The sequence below is a fragment of the Ceraceosorus guamensis genome (assembly GCF_003144195.1).
Source record: "Ceraceosorus guamensis strain MCA 4658 unplaced genomic scaffold IE81scaffold_24, whole genome shotgun sequence".
Lineage (NCBI taxonomy): Eukaryota > Fungi > Basidiomycota > Exobasidiomycetes > Ceraceosorales > Ceraceosoraceae > Ceraceosorus > Ceraceosorus guamensis.
Genome location: NW_020290019.1, coordinates 26,267 through 43,131, shown reverse-complemented (window position 1 = coordinate 43,131; position 16,865 = coordinate 26,267). Strand labels below are relative to the sequence as shown.

Sequence of the window (16,865 nt, the reverse complement as noted above, 5' to 3'; positions counted from 1 at the left end):
CATTGAGTCACGAGTGTGATCGTTCATCAAGATCCAAGTCGTGTTCATGCAGTCTGATCTCTTGCGACGAATTCCTGATGGATCCTTGAAACGCTCTGGAGCTCGTGCGACGGATCCAAATTCCTTGCATCCGCTGCATGCTGACCGGCTCTCTTCATCTTGAGGAGCTTGTGTTTGCTGCGCTTCCAGAATTTTGCAATTTGAGCTCTTGCTTTGCTGCTGGATGATGGAAGTCAAGAGTTTTGATCAAGGCACCATCGCGTGCCTCTGCCGTCGATGCACACGAAGGAGCAGCTAGAGGGCCGCTCGGGCACGCACATGCCGTGTGCGCGACTCGTGCATGCAGTCACGACTCACGACTTCCGCTCCGAAGCGGACGCTACGCAGCGTCGTCCAACCACGCAGGGTGCTAAGGTCATCAAACAGTCTGAGTCAAGCGACGCAAATTTAGCGGTACTCAATCAAAGACCGATTTTCGACGACTACCTCCACCGTCGCTGGCTCCTCTCTTCCTCAGTGATCGTAGCACAAACACATTGGAGGTCACCTTCGGCCAGAGCTACTTTTGCGACGCTCTCTGGCTCGAGACGAGCGCACTACGCCACCTGCAACCTTGCGTTTTTGGCGAGCTTCCAGCGACAGTTGCACGAGCCAGCGATATCACTACAGGCTCTACTTTGCACCTCAACATTGGCCAGCGTCATCGGATTCGGGGCTGCCCTACAGTTAACAAGCTCCTCACAGCCCCAGAGCTCTCATCAAGATGAAGTTCTACATCGACGAGCTCCCCGTCCTCTTCCCCTATCCCAAAATCTATCCCGAGCAGTATGCATACATGACGGATCTAAAGAGGACGTTGGATGCGAATGGACACTGCGTGCTCGAGATGCCCTCAGGCACGGGCAAGACGGTGTCTTTGCTAAGCCTGATCGTCTCTTACCAAAAAGTGTGTATGCTACCGGTATGTACAGGAGTAGAGGGTTCATCTCCCGCTGACGCGCAGCTTTCGCTTGTTTGCAGTTCCACGCCGCATCTAGGAAACTCATATACTGCTCTCGAACCGTGCCGGAGATCGAAAAGGCTCTGGCAGAGCTACAAGCCTTGATGAAATACCGGGCTCGCTACAATGACCCAGAGCGAGTAGCGGGGACCGGGCCATCCGGCACCTATCCTGGACTAGACGAACCTCTACCAGAGGGTCAAGGGGTCAGGGAAGACATCCTCGGGGTGGGTTTGTCGAGCAGAAAGAATCTTTGCGTGCATCCGAGCGTAGGTAAAGAGAGGAAAGGAAAGGTGGTGGATGCGAGGTGTAGGGATATGACTAGTCAGTGGGCGTGCGAGAAGGGAAGGGCTGAGCCCGGCAGCGTGGAGCTCTGTAGCTATCACGAGGTGAGAGACTTTGCGCAGGTTGATAGCTATGTGTGACGTGTCTCACCGGTACTCTCGTTGGTTTGAGTAGGAGCTGGGCAAGCTGGAGCCTGGCCACCTGATTCCTAATGGTGTGTGGGGCATCCAAGAGATCAAAGAGGACGCTCGAAGAAGAGGAGTCTGCCCTTACTTTGCGGTTCGAAGAATGATGCCATTCGTCGACATCATCATCTACAGCTTCCACTACTTACTCGACCCAAAGGTGTCGGAGCAAGTGAGCAAGGAGATGAGCAAAGACGCTATTGTGGTATTTGACGAAGCGCACAACATCGACAACGTGTGCATCGAAAGTCTCAGCATTGACCTGACGAGGCCAATGTTGGACAGCGCATATCGAAGCGTTCAGGATCTGGGAGACAAGGTGGAAGAGCAAAAAAAGGCAAATAGCGAAAAACTGCAAAAAGAATACGAGCAGCTGGTGCAGGGATTGCAACACGATGCTGGACAGGAGGGACTAGATGAGGCAGAGTCTTTCATGACGAACCCCATTCTACCAGACGATCTGCTTCAAGAAGAGATGCCGGGCACGATCAGAAGGGCGGAGCATTTTGTCGCGTTCTTGAAGAGATTCGTCGAGTACCTCAAGACGAGAATGAGAGTGCTGCACGTCGTCGCAGAGACGCCGCCGAGCTTCTTGCAGCATCTTAAAGACATCACCTACATCGAGAGGAAACCCCTGAGGTTTTGTGCCGAAAGGTTGAGGATGTTGGTGAGCACGCTGGAGCTCACTCGACTGGACGAGTACAGCAGCTTGCAGAAAGTCGCTTCCTTTGCAACACTTGTCGCCACCTACGACAAGGGCTTCCTGCTCATCCTGGAACCATTCGAGACGGAGCACGCCACTGTTCCGAATCCGATCTTTCACTTCACGTGCCTCGACGCCAGTCTGGCCATGGCACCAGTGTTCGAGAGGTTCAGCTCGGTCATCATTACGAGCGGGACGATCAGTCCACTGGACATGTACCCAAAGATGCTCAAATTCGACGCGATAGTGCAAGAGTCTTATCCCATGACGCTGTCCAGGCAATGTTTCTTGCCGCTAGTAATCACTCGAGGATCCGATCAGGTCGCAGTCTCTTCGAGGTTCGAAGTAAGAAACGACCCTGCGGTGGTCAGGAATTACGGGTCCATCTTAACGGAATACGCAAGAAGCGTACCGGATGGGATCGTCGCCTTCTTTCCTTCTTACCTGTACATGGAAAGCATCGTTGCTGCCTGGCACGACATGGGGATTTTGGAAGATGTGTGGAAGTATAAGCTGGTATTCATCGAGACTCCCGATGCGCCCGAGACCTCTATCGCTTTGGAGAACTACCGAAGGGTGAGTGGTACCTTGCAAACTTGCTCAACCAGCCGCTCCTCGCCCGTCTCGCGCTCATCACTTGTCTCAAATACCATCACCCAGGCTTGCGATAATGGCAGAGGCGCAATCATGCTCTGTGTAGCGCGAGGCAAAGTCTCGGAAGGAATCGACTTTGATCACAATTATGGGCGAGCAGTCATCATGTTCGGCGTGCCGTACCAGTACACAGAGAGGTGAGCATCTGTTTTCGCAAAGCTACGTGTGTTGTGTCGCTTGACTTGCGTCGTGGCTCGCCTCGCGCTTACATGCAAAATTTTGCGCACTCGCCGCTTAGCCGAATCCTCAAAGCGCGCCTCGAATTTCTGCGAGAAAATTTCAGGATCAAGGAGAATGATTGGTTGACTTTTGATGCTATGAGACACGCGGCTCAATGCCTCGGACGCTGCTTGAGAGGCAAGGAAGATTATGGGATCATGGTCATGGCGGACAAGGTGAGGGAGTACCCTATTCGCGCTGCGTGGTCCTTTTTGAGTGGTCGCAGAAGGCTAAAGCGGTATGCTCTCTGATAGCGCTTTGCGCGCGCCGACAAGCGAAACAAGCTGCCGAAATGGATTGCTCAGCAAGTGACGGTGAGCAACATGGCGCGCTGATAGCGAGCGTACCTCTTCAAGAACCATCTGCTCAGCTCGCGTCTGCACGCTTTGTCATTGATAGGAAACGCATAGCAACCTTTCTACCGATATGGCGCTGGTGGAGACACGGTTGTTCATCAGGCAGATGGCTCAGCCCTACCCTGCCGGGAAAGCAGGCGTGAGCCTTTGGAGCGTCGAGGACCTCGAAAGTCGACAAGTGAGGGAACGTGAAGCTTACAAGAGATTGCTTGGTGAGTCTTCGGTCTGCCCTTGCGCTTTCGCCTGTACTGATTGGCTCGGCGCATTCGCTGCGCCTATCTCTAGCCGCTGAAGCGAAAGGACAAAAAATTGCGGCTTTTGATGAGGATCAAAGACCTGCGAATGGACAGCAAGGAGAAGACGAGTATGACGAGGCGTTTGATAATATTGATGAGGAGGAGCTGGCAGCATTGGACGGTATGGAAGTGGACTGAAAGCTGTGAATTGGCCGGGAAAAATGAGCTTCACATGTGCCGCAGACGAACGAATGCATTTGTATAGTATGATGCTTTTTGTATAGTATGATGCTTTTCCAAACAAAAAAGCGAGCCCGCTCGAATGATTTCAAAATGGGACAAGAGGGGCGCGTGGAGGCAGGAGACCCGACTTTTGCTCCGAACGATGACGTGCTCACACGTTCTCTGCGTTAATTTTCGCTACGTAATCATTCATGACCTATGCGTGCTTGAAAAGCACCATTGTGCGGGCAACCACATTTGCAATTCGTACTCTAGCCCTTTCTCCTCGACTGCTCCAGCAGGCAAGAGATCCTTCTCCGTTGCTCCTAACCACTCGTTGAACTGCTCATGCGTAGCCCTCTTCCACCTACCTCGACTTTTCGACTCTTGTTGCCCAGCACTGTCGGATATAACCGTCGACGAACCATCTCTTGTCCCCTTCTCGTCCAATCGGATCTGATCGTCTGATCTGAATTCTGGAAGGTAGACATCACAGCTCAGATCCGACTTTAATCGGGTGATGAGGAGGGTGTCTAGGACGAAGGGAGAGGCATGGAGGTCGTTGGATGCGGTGGAGGAATGTTGTTGGTCGTCGGATGCGGTGGAGGAGTGTTGAGGTAGTGTGAGCAGCGCTTGGGCATACAGTTGAGCGCCGCCGATCAAGAATGTTCGTCCGAGGAGGTGGAGGGATTGAAGCTTGGACAGGTGATCCAGTGCGCCCTTGAGAGAATTGGCCAGCAATGTTTGAGCGCTGGCTCAGAGGGTGGACAGAGCAGGCTTGCCTGTTAGGCACGAACCCCGCGAACAGCAAAATGTGCTATCGCACAACTCACGGACTGCCATTCGATCCTTCTTGCCCGCTCGCGCCTAGTTGTGACACATTCATGCTCCGACTAACCACGATATTCCATCTCCCTTTCAAAGGTCTGAACTTTTCAGGTATAGATTCCCAAGTATTTCTACCCATAATGACCGCATTCATTCTCTGATCCTTCGCGGGCGATGTGGAGGGAGATGCGGACTTGGCACCGCGGGGAGAAGAGGAGCGAGGAGGAGGAGCAGGAGGAGAAGGAGAAGGAGGAAGAAAAGTGGTGCATCGTCTGAAATGGGACATTTCTTTGGGCAATGTCCAAGGTAGACCTCCACCTGAGCCCAGTCCGTTGGATCGAGTCACTGCCGCGATGAGACTGATACGAAGAGGAGCGCCACTCATGTTCATCTCTGAGCTGGAGAGGTCAGACATGATTCGAGGAGGCCTGACGCGCGGGTTTGATGCGTGTGTATGGCAGAAATTTGACTCTTTGACCCTGAAGAGAAGTGTGCAGGGATGTGGGGTGCTGCTCTTTTCTTACTTTCATCCCCCTCCCTCGAGCGTGTGCGAATGGCGGCGCTGTTCAGTCGAAGGGAGAGCCTGCAGCTACAGTGAGCGAATTGCTGGATGAGCAGTGTGAGTGCTCCTCACCGATGATGTGCGGACCCCTATAACTTGCTCGCTGTAGCTGCTCCATGGATGATTGATGATCGTTTCTAGAGATGAATGCATCTCTGAGCACCGCCGCCCCATGCAAATCAGACTACACCCTCGATTGAGCGCGTCAATTTACGCCATGCACGTCAACAGTCATCGGATGCATGAGAATTGCAGCGACGCGACGCGACGCGTGCACGCGAGCGAGCGAGCTAGGGCGCTCGATCGTCGCTGCTTCTACCATCAGCGAGCGATGACGCTGCGTTTCCAGCGTGCAGAGCTCGTTTTGAGTCACGAGGGGAAGCTGAAATTGCATCAAGACCTTCAAGATTCTGATTGGCGTTTTGAGGGCTTTATTTATGACTTCATTCGTCCGCGTACATGCTGTACTCTTCTGACGCTCAGCAAGCAGCATCGCACCAGAAGCATGCACGTGGTATGAGACGCGTGCTTACCAGCCAGACCTATTGCAACTCACACGCCAAGCTTTCTCAACAAGGCTAAGGAACACCGTACCCGCCTACCGATCGACACGAGCTATTCGAGTCTGTGCCTCTCATGCGTGGTTGAGAATGTGGACAGAAAAGGCCCTCTACAAAACGGCATACATTCACAATCTCTCGTTTCTTGAGTCGCAATAGTCTGACCAGGAGCAGCAAAGGACAGGCTCAAATGGTGAAGAGCAGGTTGAGGTCCATAGGATGAGAAGCGCTAAGTTGAGGTTTCTGCGAGTATTTCTGCACCAGAGCGTCTCTCGTAGCGTTCAGCATCCTGGCGAAATGGATGCAAGACGTCGATCGGTCAGACTCGTAAGAGATACGTCAAAGAGCAATACTCACTGGAGATAAGAAAGTTGAGAGTATTCGGTGCAAACCTTGATGAAGGCCCAACTCATCGCTCCTGTAGCTTTACCAGCTTCGCTGGCGTCTGCCGAAGTCTGAGCATCCTTGCATCCCGAAAGCATGATGACGTCTGCCCCGCTAGACCTGGTCTGCTTGGTGATCTCTTCAGCCTCGCTGCTGCCCGAAGCGCCCTTGAAAGTGGAAAAGAGTCCCTTGACCATCCCTCCAAGATCGCCGCGAGCATAAGACATACCAGCGTTCAATATGCCCTTTCCTACGTCCATGGCCACGTTGGGCTCCTTGATATTGCCGCTGGTAGAGTAGACATAGGGAAGATCCAATGCCGTTCCCGAATGGCAAGAGTCGAACAGGGCCGTTAGACGACAACCGACAGGTAAAGGTCTGACCATGATGGCGTGAAGCTCATCATCCTCCATCTGACCCGCCCTCTCGTAATCCAATGGCAATATCGTCTCGTTCATTCCATCGGCTTCATCGCCCTGAGTAGCCTTTGCTTGACCTCCATGTCCGCTGAAATGGAAGAACAGCGCATCTCCGGGCGCTGCGCCGCGCACCAACCAGTGCATCGCTGCAGTCATGTTCTGTCGAGTTGGAATGGAACGCGGATCGGAAGAGGCATCGGTCAGGACTACCATGTCGTCGGAATGGTAGCCTCGTTGAGAGATGAACCTCTTCATGTTTTCCACATCGTTCCAACATCCACGCAGCTCGGCTCGAGTGCCTCGATAGTTGATACCGATCAGTAGCGCTTTGCGTTTACCTCTCATGCTGCTGTACTGGAATTGCTGACCTAGAACGGGGAACATGAGGTTAAGAGGGTGGATGATGGTGATCAGCTCAAAGTCTGAAGCATACGTTTCAGGAAAAGCGCCACATATAGCTTGTGGCCGCATGATCCATCCAAGAGATCAAGAAGTCGCAAGGCCAACGAAAGATTTGCGATGCGCAGTCTTTTGGCCCTGCACTCACCTCCGGCCTGCTGCATGCCGTGGGGAGGTTGATGAGCAGGCATGTTCTGATAACCCGGCGGACCACCCTGGGGCGCTCCGTAGCCTTGCTGAGGTGGGGGCGCATACCCGCCTTGTGGCGGACCATGTGGGGGTGCGTAGCCACCCCCGCCCCCACCGCCATATCCTTGCGGAGGACCGTAACCCTGTGGTGCGCCGTAACCTTGAGGAGGTCCCGATGGCGCTCCATACCCCCCTCCTCCCCCACCGCCGTACGATTGAGGTTGCGGAAATCCTGGCGCTCCACCGTACCCCCCTCCTCCGTGCGATCCGTGTCCTTGACCAGGATATGCCATGCTTGACCCTTTGCTGTTGATGGACTCCGTGAGTGAGGTATTGGAAAAGCTGAGCAAAAGAGGGTGAATATTTTGGATCTTTGTATGGATCAGTCGCGAGTCCAGAATTCTACAATGTGAGTGTTGGATGCTTGTATGGTTGTCCTCCACACTCACACTTCACCTCGTTACTCTGACTGTGATCGGCGCGCGTCGAACTTGAGAGATCGATGGATGGCTCTCCACATATATATGCCTGATGCTGACCCAATGACGATCGAGCAACCACGCACCTCATGGCACATGGCTGCGACGCCCACGTCGCCAACTTCGACCGCATGCGCCCCGCCCTCCTCGCCGGCGCCCACGCCCACGCCAAATTCGCACCGAGAGTCGCACTTGCCCAAGTCCGTGCGCGCAGCGCTCAGGGTGTACCACGCAGGTGGTGCTTGCGCAGGCATCAAGGATGCTGTATGCATGCTGCATGTGGGTGCGCGCCACCCGCGGCCGGCCGGCACGACAGCCACCCATGCAGTCAGAGTGACGGGCTTGAGTTCGAGTGGATTTTAGGTCACGTGATGGACGCGCCTTGGCCTGTGTCAACACCTCCTTCTCGCATCCATTTTGCGATCAGCGACCAGATCGACTTCGCTCATCGCCCAATCCGTTCGCACACGCGGCTCGCAACTTTCATCCTAGTCATCGCCGCAGACGACGGAACTCGTTGCGTCGCCGCCACGTCCGTCATCAGGCGCGTTCAAAGCTTTGCTCGACCTCGCTAGTCAGGTCCCGATCTTCCTTCATCCAGATAGCTCGCCCATGCGATTTCTGCGGGTGCCAGTCAGCGCCAGAAGCTGGGATGGAGTCTTCGTAAGGTGCTGACGGCGCATGTGCAAGCTTTGCCCGCTCTTTTACGAACCTCGCCTACTACTGCTTTGTCGATTTCGATTGCTTCGGTCGGAGGCTTCGTCCAGCTGAGCGAGCAGGATGTTTGTCCTCGTAGAGCTGTCTCTTCGCTTTTGGGTGTGAGTAGGTCCACGTCGAGTGACGCTCATTTTGCTTGGATCGCCAGAGCGGACTGAAGGACGAGGGTGGTGTACCATTTGCTGCCTCCACCGAGCTGAGAGGCCCCCTTGCCCTTGCCGTTCAAATCGATCAGGTGGATTCATACTCTAGGAACGCTTTACGTAGGGCTCAAGAATGCAGAGACGTTGCGAGATGCGGAAAGAGCAAGTCGAAGGAGGCAGAGCGCGCTGAGAGAGGGAATCAGCTCCATCCTCGTGTGGCTAGCCTATCGCCTAGTGGAGTCTTACATCCAGACTTGGTTTGGATGGATGCCATTCTGGGGCATTGTCAGGCTGGGCATGCTTTGTCGCTTTGTCTGGGAGCGCAAATCGGTGCGTTGGGCTGTTACGCAGAGCGAAGCGGTGCTCACATTTCAACTGAGTCGTGCATGCTGACCTGCTTTGACCTCTGCTCTGCACATCTCTAATCGCCAGTACAATGCGGCTTGCGCATCCATTTCCGCGCCCATACTCACCCCGATCATAGCGACCATCGAGCCGTATATGGACCATGTCCTCCACATTGCCACAGTAGGAGTCGCTTACGCCCACTTCTTGCTCACGCTCCTTCTGGCAAAGGCGAGACCTCACATAGTCTCGGCCTTTCGATCCGGTCTGCTCGATGTTCTCTTCCAATCGGCCGAGGATTCATACGCAAATCATCCTCCTCCTCCGCCTCCGCCTCCTCCACCCAACGCACTCAACCCTTCCGCGGCCATCAATACCGTGCTCGAGCTTGGTCGCAATTACCTCCCGGGATGGATGGGTGGATTCACTGATCGCGCTTCGGAATCCTCATCGCCAGCTTCCCGCCGCGCGCGACTGAATGCTCGGAACTCGATTCCCAGGGGCGAAGGCTCAAGGTCTCCACAACAAAGCCCTCAAGCATACAGGCTGTCTGCGCAGTCCTCTCCACGCTCGCAAACGCTCTCCGATGCGCGCACTTTGGGCCGGACTGCAGCGTCTGCATTGCGGCCCGCGAGTATCATCTCAGCAGCACCTGTCGGGTCCCGACGCTCCGCATCGATGGGGCGCAGGGGCACATTAGCTCATGAAGCTGCCATGCGAAAGCTATCAGACCTTCCCAGTCCTCCAAAGGGAGTGCCATGGGCAGGTCCGGAGAAGCAAGCAGCTCGCAGTGAGACCATAGGCATCAAGCAAGAGCCGGATGCATCGATATCCAAGAATCATGGCCAAAGAGAAGAGGAGATCAAACAGGATCTTGCCGCTCCAGCCTCCACAGTCACTTCTCCCTCGGCGCAGCCTTCAGTCAGGAGCGCATCAACAGTCCCCACATGCGCGCCCTCTACAATCTCGCCCGTCATTCCGGGAGGGTTTGGAAGGACTGCTCCGCTGTATCCTAGCTTGGCAAGCCTCGGCGTTCCGATGCTGGGTGAGAGCGGCGCTCCAAGCGCAGCGCCCACACACCAGCAATTTCTTGGTCCCGCTCCGCAGTCATTTTCGCCTACTATCGTGAAGGGTGCTGCGCACGCAACCCACGGGCATTCGCGCACCTCCAAGTCTCCTGAAGGTGAACGGGCTGGAGAATCTTACATTGTGCGCACTCCGACTGCTACCTATACTACACCATCCCAGCGTATCGCTGCGAGAAGCGCGGCTTTGTCCAAAGGGCAGGAGAAAAGCCCTCGCGAGGCATCTACAACCAATGATGATGTATCGCCCGCTGTCGGACATGATCCGCAAGGCGAGGAAGCGTCCGATGCGGCCAAGCATTCTCGCGCTGCAGCGGCGACGACGCCTCAGCCTCGCAAGAAGACGGCAAGCAGCACATCCTCGCGGATAGCCAGGCCAAAGAAAGCAAGGAAAGCAGATCAAGCTTCGTTGGCAGCCACGAGCGCTTCGCGTCGCAACCTGCGCACCCGCAGTCAGTCCTACGAAGCTTCGAGCCTTGAAGAATCGAATTCTATGCGGCCTGATGCGAAGGCCTTGCAAGCAGATGAGACGGCATTATCTGATGCGCAGGTGGCCAGACTCGGTGCGGCGACGCCGACGCGCAAATTGGGCGGGAAGCGCGTGTTCATTCCGGACGAAGATGGGGACGAAGACTTGGCGTGGGAAGCGGCTCTGAGAGCGCGAAAAGGTCCTAATGGGCAGAAGGACGAGTCATTTGGTCCGAATGGCCGCGACGCCAGCTTGGACAATGACAATGTTGAGGCTACGCCCAAAGTGAAGCATGGCGTCCCAGCTTTGACTCTCCAAGCTCCAGACAAGTCCTCTTCCTCACCTGCTCAGCCGGCAAAGTCTGCGGCCGCGCTGTTAGCTCCTTCGAAGACCGTGCCTAGAGCGTCAGGCTCTTCTACTCCAACGACCTCGGACATCGACAAAGAAACGAGACCGGGTCAGACGCGCGGCACAAGGACCGCATGGCGCGCAGCCACAGCGACTTCTGTCAACGAAGTGTCAAGTTCTGCAGCAGAGGCGGTGCCTACTCGAAGGAGCACACGTACGAGAGCCACGCCCCGCGCAAGGGCGGCGTTGGGCGTAGAGAGTGAGGCGACGACTGATAGCGAGGCGGCTAGCAGCACGTGGAGCTCTGGCCGAGAAGTGACGCCGAAAGTGGCGCATGAACTGACGACTTCTGATGAGGAGTATGCCGAGCGATCGCCCGTCAGCAAGAGCAAGACGAAGGGCCCACAGCAGACCGTCGGTCGAGCCAAGACGACGATTGCGCGACGAGGAAAGAGGAAAGCGGAGGAGAGCGGAGAGGGCGCTTCAGAAGTGGAAGGCAAAGTGGAGGCGGCAAGGGGACGTAACGGAGTTGGGCCTGCGAAGAGAGGAAGGGGCGGCGCGGTCCGTGTGCAACCTAGTGGGGAATCGAATGGCTCGCTCGGCGCATCTGCCACCCAAAGCGCACTTCCGCGAGGCATGTCAAAACGGTCTTTGGCCCTTGCCAAGGCCCGACAAGGGCCGATGAGCCGAATCTCGACCGGCGACGATTCTTCCGACAAATCTGCTAGCAGAGGCTTTTCGACAACGAAGAGGGGCAAGATCAAAGAGCAGACTGCGGGAAATACGAACATGTTCAGCTTTGGGGGAGAGGAGGAAGCTAGCAGAGCTGAGCTGGAGTTGGGTCGATTGCTCGGTGGAGAGAAATCGTAGGATTGTCGCCGAAGGACGGGCTCCGCGCATTGCAGGGTCGGTGTGCCAAGACGAATTTTGGCAATGAATACTTTGCGTATCTCTCTTCGGATCAACTCCACGTCTCGCTTCGCTTCTCGCTCCGCTTCACCCCGCCCTTGTTCTACCACTCGTCCAGCTGTCTCTACGCGCTCGCACACAAGCACACGCGATACGCCATGTATTATATCATCATAGCACCTTCAATCACAAGCGACCTTGCAAGGCTGTCGGTGCGAGCGCAAGGAAAGAAGCTGCCAAGCCCAGTGAGCGTCCATTCCATCGCAGATGCGTATTCTACAGCCATAAGGGAGGCTCAGGGAAATTTTGCAGGGCAAATGAGGTCTGGAATGAGCATCGCTACGTGCAGTCCGCAGTCTGCGGATACGTTTAGTTGCTCTTGAGCGTCCTCTGCTTCTCGGCAGCATCGACGATTCGTCTGTCCACGAAGAGACCCTGTCGAAAGCGACGCATCGTGTTCAGCAAAGCCCAAATCCTCGTAAGGACACTCCCCTCCAAAGCAGAGGAGAGAAACAAAACAAAAAAAGGCACGACAACCTACACGAACACTCACTTTTCTCTTTCGCACATTGTCCACGTACTTTTTGGCCACATTTTCTCGCTCGCCCAGCACGCCTAGATCTTCCAATTCTTCTTCGGTACGAGGTACCCAGTACGGATCCACGTCGAACAGCTCGAAACTAGGAGGAAGAGGGTGAACAGTGAGAGACGCCTTCTCCATTGTAAGCTGCGCTACATGACTGCTCTCACCCTTTGAAGATCAATTGAGGACTAGCTGCCCCCGACGTCCTCTTTCGGATCTCTGCTCGAAGTGAAACATTGTCCAAAGTCAGAGAAAGAAGCCTTGCGAAACAATGCACAATTCCTTGCGATTCGGAGCAGCGGTCACTCACCATCAGCGAAGCCAAAGCTTTCGACGACGGGCAACAGAGCTCCAACAGTGAAGAAGCTGGTGCCTTCCTTCATCTCTTCAGAAGTGATGCGACCTCTTCTTCTAGAAAGCACTGCGTGTACCTTGCCGAGCACGTCGGTCGAGGCCTGGATGTCGCACGAGTACATTGCGAGCATGATGCGAGGGGACCAATCCAGAAGGCCGTTCCTGCAAGCTTCTCTGACGGATGAGATGAGCGATCCTGTGATCTGGGAGAACTTGATTCGGTCTGATCAATTCGCAGAGTCACAACGTCAATATCTGAACAGGAACGCGAGACGATGAGCACGACCCGTACCCACTCCCTTCTCTCTCCTCCACGGCATGATTGACGACGACGCTTTCCACGAAGTAGGCTAGTCCTTGGACCTGCTCGGCACATAGCGGTCCTTGCAGAGTGGCTATCTGGAAGCCGCTTTCGATCGAGTCTAGCAGATCTTCGGCTGTCCAGCTCTCTTGACTCCTAGAGTCTTCTGCGGCTTCGGGCAGTGTCGCGTGCTCTAATGCTGACGCCAAATCATCTACTTCAGAATCTCCTGTCAATTGAGCACCTTGGCCTGCAGGAGTGGAGACTCCAGAGGCGGGTTGGCTTTCCTTGAGCGGACCTTTTCGGAGCTCGGTCCGCTGGCGAAGTCTGGTCGAATCGAATCAAGCGAGAACCTGTGAGCAACCTTCGCTTGGGCATCTACTGGTACACCCATCCCTCACCTTTGAGTCAGTAGACCGGCAGAATCGACCAACAGATTGGGTCCAACTCTGCGTGGTCCAAGGCTCCATATCTGATCCACAACACCTCTCCACTGAGGTCCACAACTGTCCAAAAGCTTGATCAACTCGCTCCAAAAGTTTTGAGGGCGCACTTCCCTGCTCGCAGCTTCAACTTCGGATGCATTGGAGCCTGCAATCGTCTCGACCGTCTCCCGACCTGCGTTTGTCGCTCCGTGCCTCCTATCCGTGCTGACTAGCTGCCTGATAGTTCTCGCATTGGCGATCAAGAAGTCCGTAACCTTTTCAGGCAATGGCACAGCTCTGATGGAGTAGGTCACCGCTCCGCCCGAGAGTGATCCCTGCATCGTACCGCGAGCAGCGCCTTCGGTCTTGGGAGGCGGCATCTCCTGACCTTTGACAGCAGTCTCGCGAAACGGGACCAAGGGTTTAGAAGCTTGTATTGCGCATTTTGCAAAGCGCTCTCGCAAATCCTTCAGACACCTTTCCAAGTGTAGCTCTCCTGCGCATAGGATCACGTGTTCTCCGGTTTCCTGGACCAGGGTCTCGACGCATGGATCAGCTTGGTTCAATAACCGAAGACCTTCAACCAACTTCGGCATGTCGGCTGAAAAGGCCAAGACTGTCAGGCTCATTTGTGCTCATCTTTGGTCAGCAACGGGCTAAGAAGGTCCAGACACTCACTGGGCCTTGAAGGTTCCAGAGCGACCCTGACGATTGGAGCGCTGCCCAGACCCACGCCAGCGAGGTTGACAAAGCAGTCTCTTGAACTTGCCACGTCGAGCTCTTGCGTGGCTGGTGACCCCTTCGTAACAGGTGGCGCGCAGAGCGTAGCATTTCTCAGCACCGTTCCTTCCAGCCCTCTGATGGCAAAGACATTTCCAGCTGGTACTTCTGAGACAGCAATTAGATCTCGACCCATCATCATGTAGAGCGCTTCAATGTTGACCTCCCTGATGTGCTTGGCATTAGCGGCATGGCCCGCTTTCAGGGCAGGGTCGTACTTCGGCAAGAGGGCAAAGACTTTTCGTCCGACCTGTAGAACGCCAGAATACAAGCGCGCGAAGCCGAGCACGACCTCTTCATCTTTTCTGGCCTGATTCTCATCTTCCTCTCGCTGGGCCAACTCTCGAGCCGAAGGTCCTGCCTGCCCATTTTCAATGACTGTGCCCTCTTCCGTCTTGTGTGCCTCTGGCTGGGGAGACGATGAGTGCTCAGAGCCTTGTGCTTCACTGGCACCTGTAGCTCTCAGCAAAGCTTCTTTAGCAGCAGCCGCTCGTTCTCTCGCTTCTTTTCCCCTCTGCCTCATCTCGTCCGCGGTCAGCTCTTTCCTTCTCCCTTCTGGCAATTCACCTCGTCGAACCGCAAACAATTTGCTGACGTAAGCGCAAGTCCTTGCCCCATCTCCAGCCCGAGCTTCGAACAGGTCCACCTCCAAAGGCGTCGAAGCCTCTTTTTTTGAAAAGTAGCTCAATTCTGGATGCAACATCTTTGCCACGCGAGTTCTCTGCGCGACGGCGGGCGGAGGCACGCACTGCACCAAAGCCGAAAAGGTGCACGCTGCAAGCGGCAGCCACTGAGAGAAGATGAGCGGCAGAAGGGTTGAAGATTCTTTTGCCCGAATATCTCTCGGCAAGATTTTGAGCTCCAACGTCTTTACGATCTTCTCAATCTTCTCTTGATCACTGCGGGCCTCGGATTCCGCGCGTGTTTAGCGCTTTTCGAATCGAGGGTTTTATGATGCTCCACTCACCGATTCAAGGCGCTCTCGTACACAGCCCAGACGTTGTCCAAAACGAATTGCACAAACACTGGTTTGAGATTCTTGCCCTCCCTCTCCTTCTGCTTGTGACCGATGACGCGCTTACCCTTGGGATCGAAGAAGAAGTCTCCCCATAGGACTTTTCTGAATTTAGATTCTTGTATGCCAAGCTTCTTTGAGTATAGCTGAGAGAAACGGTCCAGCCTGAAGGCCCAGTTATCTATGGCGCTCGCGAAGATGACGTTGCCTCTAGCTGGGTCGAAATAGATATCTTCGTCATCCAGTTCTTGATACCTCTCCTCATCTTCCTGTTCGTCTAGAGCGTCGTGTCCGTTGGAATCGCTCGAGGACTGACCGACTACGCTTTCGCTCGCAGCTTCCCTTCTGGCCCTCAATCTTGCTTCTCTCGCTTCGTGCCACCTCAAGTCATCCTCCATTCTCTCTGATGCGAAGAACGATCCCATGACTGCGTTCACGTTTTCGATGAGCTGCGTCAGATGGTGATATGCTTCCGAAGGAGAGAGTCGCAGCTCTGTGACGAGTCGGTCCATCTTGTTCAAGACCAGGATAGGTGCTAGTCTGTCCGTCCATGCTTGTCGAAGTACAGCGATGGTCTGGCAAGCCGCAAAAAGGGGGGGGTGTATGCGTCTGTATGCATGCTTTACGAATCACCAAATGCACGATGACCTACTCACCTGTGTGCAAACGCCCTCCACAACGTCAACAATGACGAGGGCACCATCGCACAGTCTACTCGCAGTCGACACTTCGCTCGAAAAGTCGATGTGACCAGGAGTATCGATGAGATTGATCATGTAATCTGAAATCTCTCCCACCTTGCCGTCGGTCGAGTGAGCGCGTAATTTGAAGCTCAAGCTGACTGCGCTGCTCTCCATCGTGATTCCTCGCTCCTGCTCATCCTCCCTCGAGTCCAAGTATCGCAGCTTACCTGCTTGTCTAGGGGCGATGATGCCGTTCGCTGCGAGCAAAGAGTCGGCGTAGGAAGACTTGCCATGATCAACATGACCGATCAGGGTGGCGCATCGCACGTTGGCCGTGCCGAAGTTTTTGGTAGACATCTTGGCCTGTGGCTTGGCGTTGCGAAGCGGTGCTGAGGTTGCGTTGTGGGATCAGCAAGTAGTGCAGTGGGCGCGACGTCTCTTAATAACGTGTTCAAAGCGTCTCGATCCGAGTGTCGAAGTAATAAATGATCCTACGCGTCTCAATGGCGTGTCTTTCCGATGAACCCGTGACCTCCGATTCTGCCGCCACAGTCGTATCTGAAAGCTCGGGCAACGTGTCGCCTGCGCGCCCGAATGACTCGTCTTAACGAATGCGTCCGGTCCCTCAATCGCCAAAGAGTAGGATGACCACGCTGAAGAAAGGTGGTGCTGACGCCTGACTTACAGATGACTCGAGGTGGAAGCCGGCTCGGAGCATCAGATGACTGAGCGCGCAGACCCTCAGGGTGGAGGAACGCACATGCGTATGTGGGCCAAAATTCTTGATTCTCGGGGCAAGCACAACGCACGTGATGCGCAGACGATGTCTGTCGATCACGTGAGTCTTGTTCACTCTTTGACTTTTCTTGACTTTTGACCCGCACCCTAAATATGTCTCTAATCAGAAGAGCAGACGATCGTCCAGGGAGACAATCGTCCTTGAGCTGTGTGCTGCCTGAAGCGTTTTCGTGTGTTTACCTGGGCAGAATGCAGCATGAGGCTCAAAGCCGTGCAACCCCGAAAGTCAG

The 16,865-nt window shown here is 54.8% G+C and overlaps 5 protein-coding genes across 5 annotated transcripts; 2 read left to right on the top strand and 3 right to left on the bottom strand.

Moving 5' to 3' along the window:
- Positions 1-398: 398 nt before the first annotated feature.
- IE81DRAFT_322863 (putative RAD3-DNA helicase/ATPase) lies at positions 399-3,899 on the top strand. The gene is made up of 8 exons (XM_025513764.1): positions 399-946; positions 1,021-1,389; positions 1,460-2,749; positions 2,834-2,964; positions 3,066-3,222; positions 3,301-3,360; positions 3,446-3,614; positions 3,688-3,899. Exons 1-8 carry the CDS (start codon positions 764-766, stop codon positions 3,834-3,836), a joined length of 2,508 nt encoding a protein of 835 aa, XP_025370099.1. The 5' UTR covers positions 399-763; the 3' UTR covers positions 3,837-3,899.
- Positions 3,900-4,070: 171 nt separating this feature from the next.
- IE81DRAFT_346927 (hypothetical protein) lies at positions 4,071-5,103 on the bottom strand (the record flags this gene model as incomplete). Its single annotated transcript, XM_025516091.1, has 2 exons — positions 4,071-4,611; positions 4,694-5,103. The coding sequence occupies 2 exons, from the start codon at positions 5,101-5,103 to the stop codon at positions 4,071-4,073; spliced, it is 951 nt and encodes a 316-aa protein (XP_025370098.1).
- A 563-nt stretch (positions 5,104-5,666) lies between these two features.
- Positions 5,667-7,290, bottom strand: IE81DRAFT_322862 (peptidase C14). The gene is made up of 2 exons (XM_025513763.1): positions 6,168-7,290; positions 5,667-6,099 (listed from the first exon to the last, which is right to left on the bottom strand). Exons 1-2 carry the CDS (start codon positions 7,082-7,084, stop codon positions 5,997-5,999), a joined length of 1,020 nt encoding a protein of 339 aa, XP_025370097.1. The 5' UTR covers positions 7,085-7,290; the 3' UTR covers positions 5,667-5,996.
- Positions 7,291-8,531: 1,241 nt separating this feature from the next.
- Positions 8,532-11,824, top strand: IE81DRAFT_106219 (hypothetical protein). Its single transcript, XM_025510045.1, has 2 exons — positions 8,532-8,870; positions 8,973-11,824. Exons 1-2 carry the CDS (start codon positions 8,808-8,810, stop codon positions 11,655-11,657), a joined length of 2,748 nt encoding a protein of 915 aa, XP_025370096.1. The 5' UTR covers positions 8,532-8,807; the 3' UTR covers positions 11,658-11,824.
- Positions 11,825-12,065: 241 nt separating this feature from the next.
- On the bottom strand, positions 12,066-16,194 carry IE81DRAFT_346924 (putative Tef2-translation elongation factor 2-putative; the record flags this gene model as incomplete). Its single annotated transcript, XM_025516090.1, has 9 exons — positions 12,066-12,131; positions 12,250-12,376; positions 12,447-12,498; positions 12,590-12,856; positions 12,930-13,261; positions 13,336-13,960; positions 14,038-15,038; positions 15,107-15,729; positions 15,811-16,194. 9 exons carry the CDS (start codon positions 16,192-16,194, stop codon positions 12,066-12,068), a joined length of 3,477 nt encoding a protein of 1,158 aa, XP_025370095.1.
- Between the last annotated feature and the right edge of the window lie 671 nt (positions 16,195-16,865).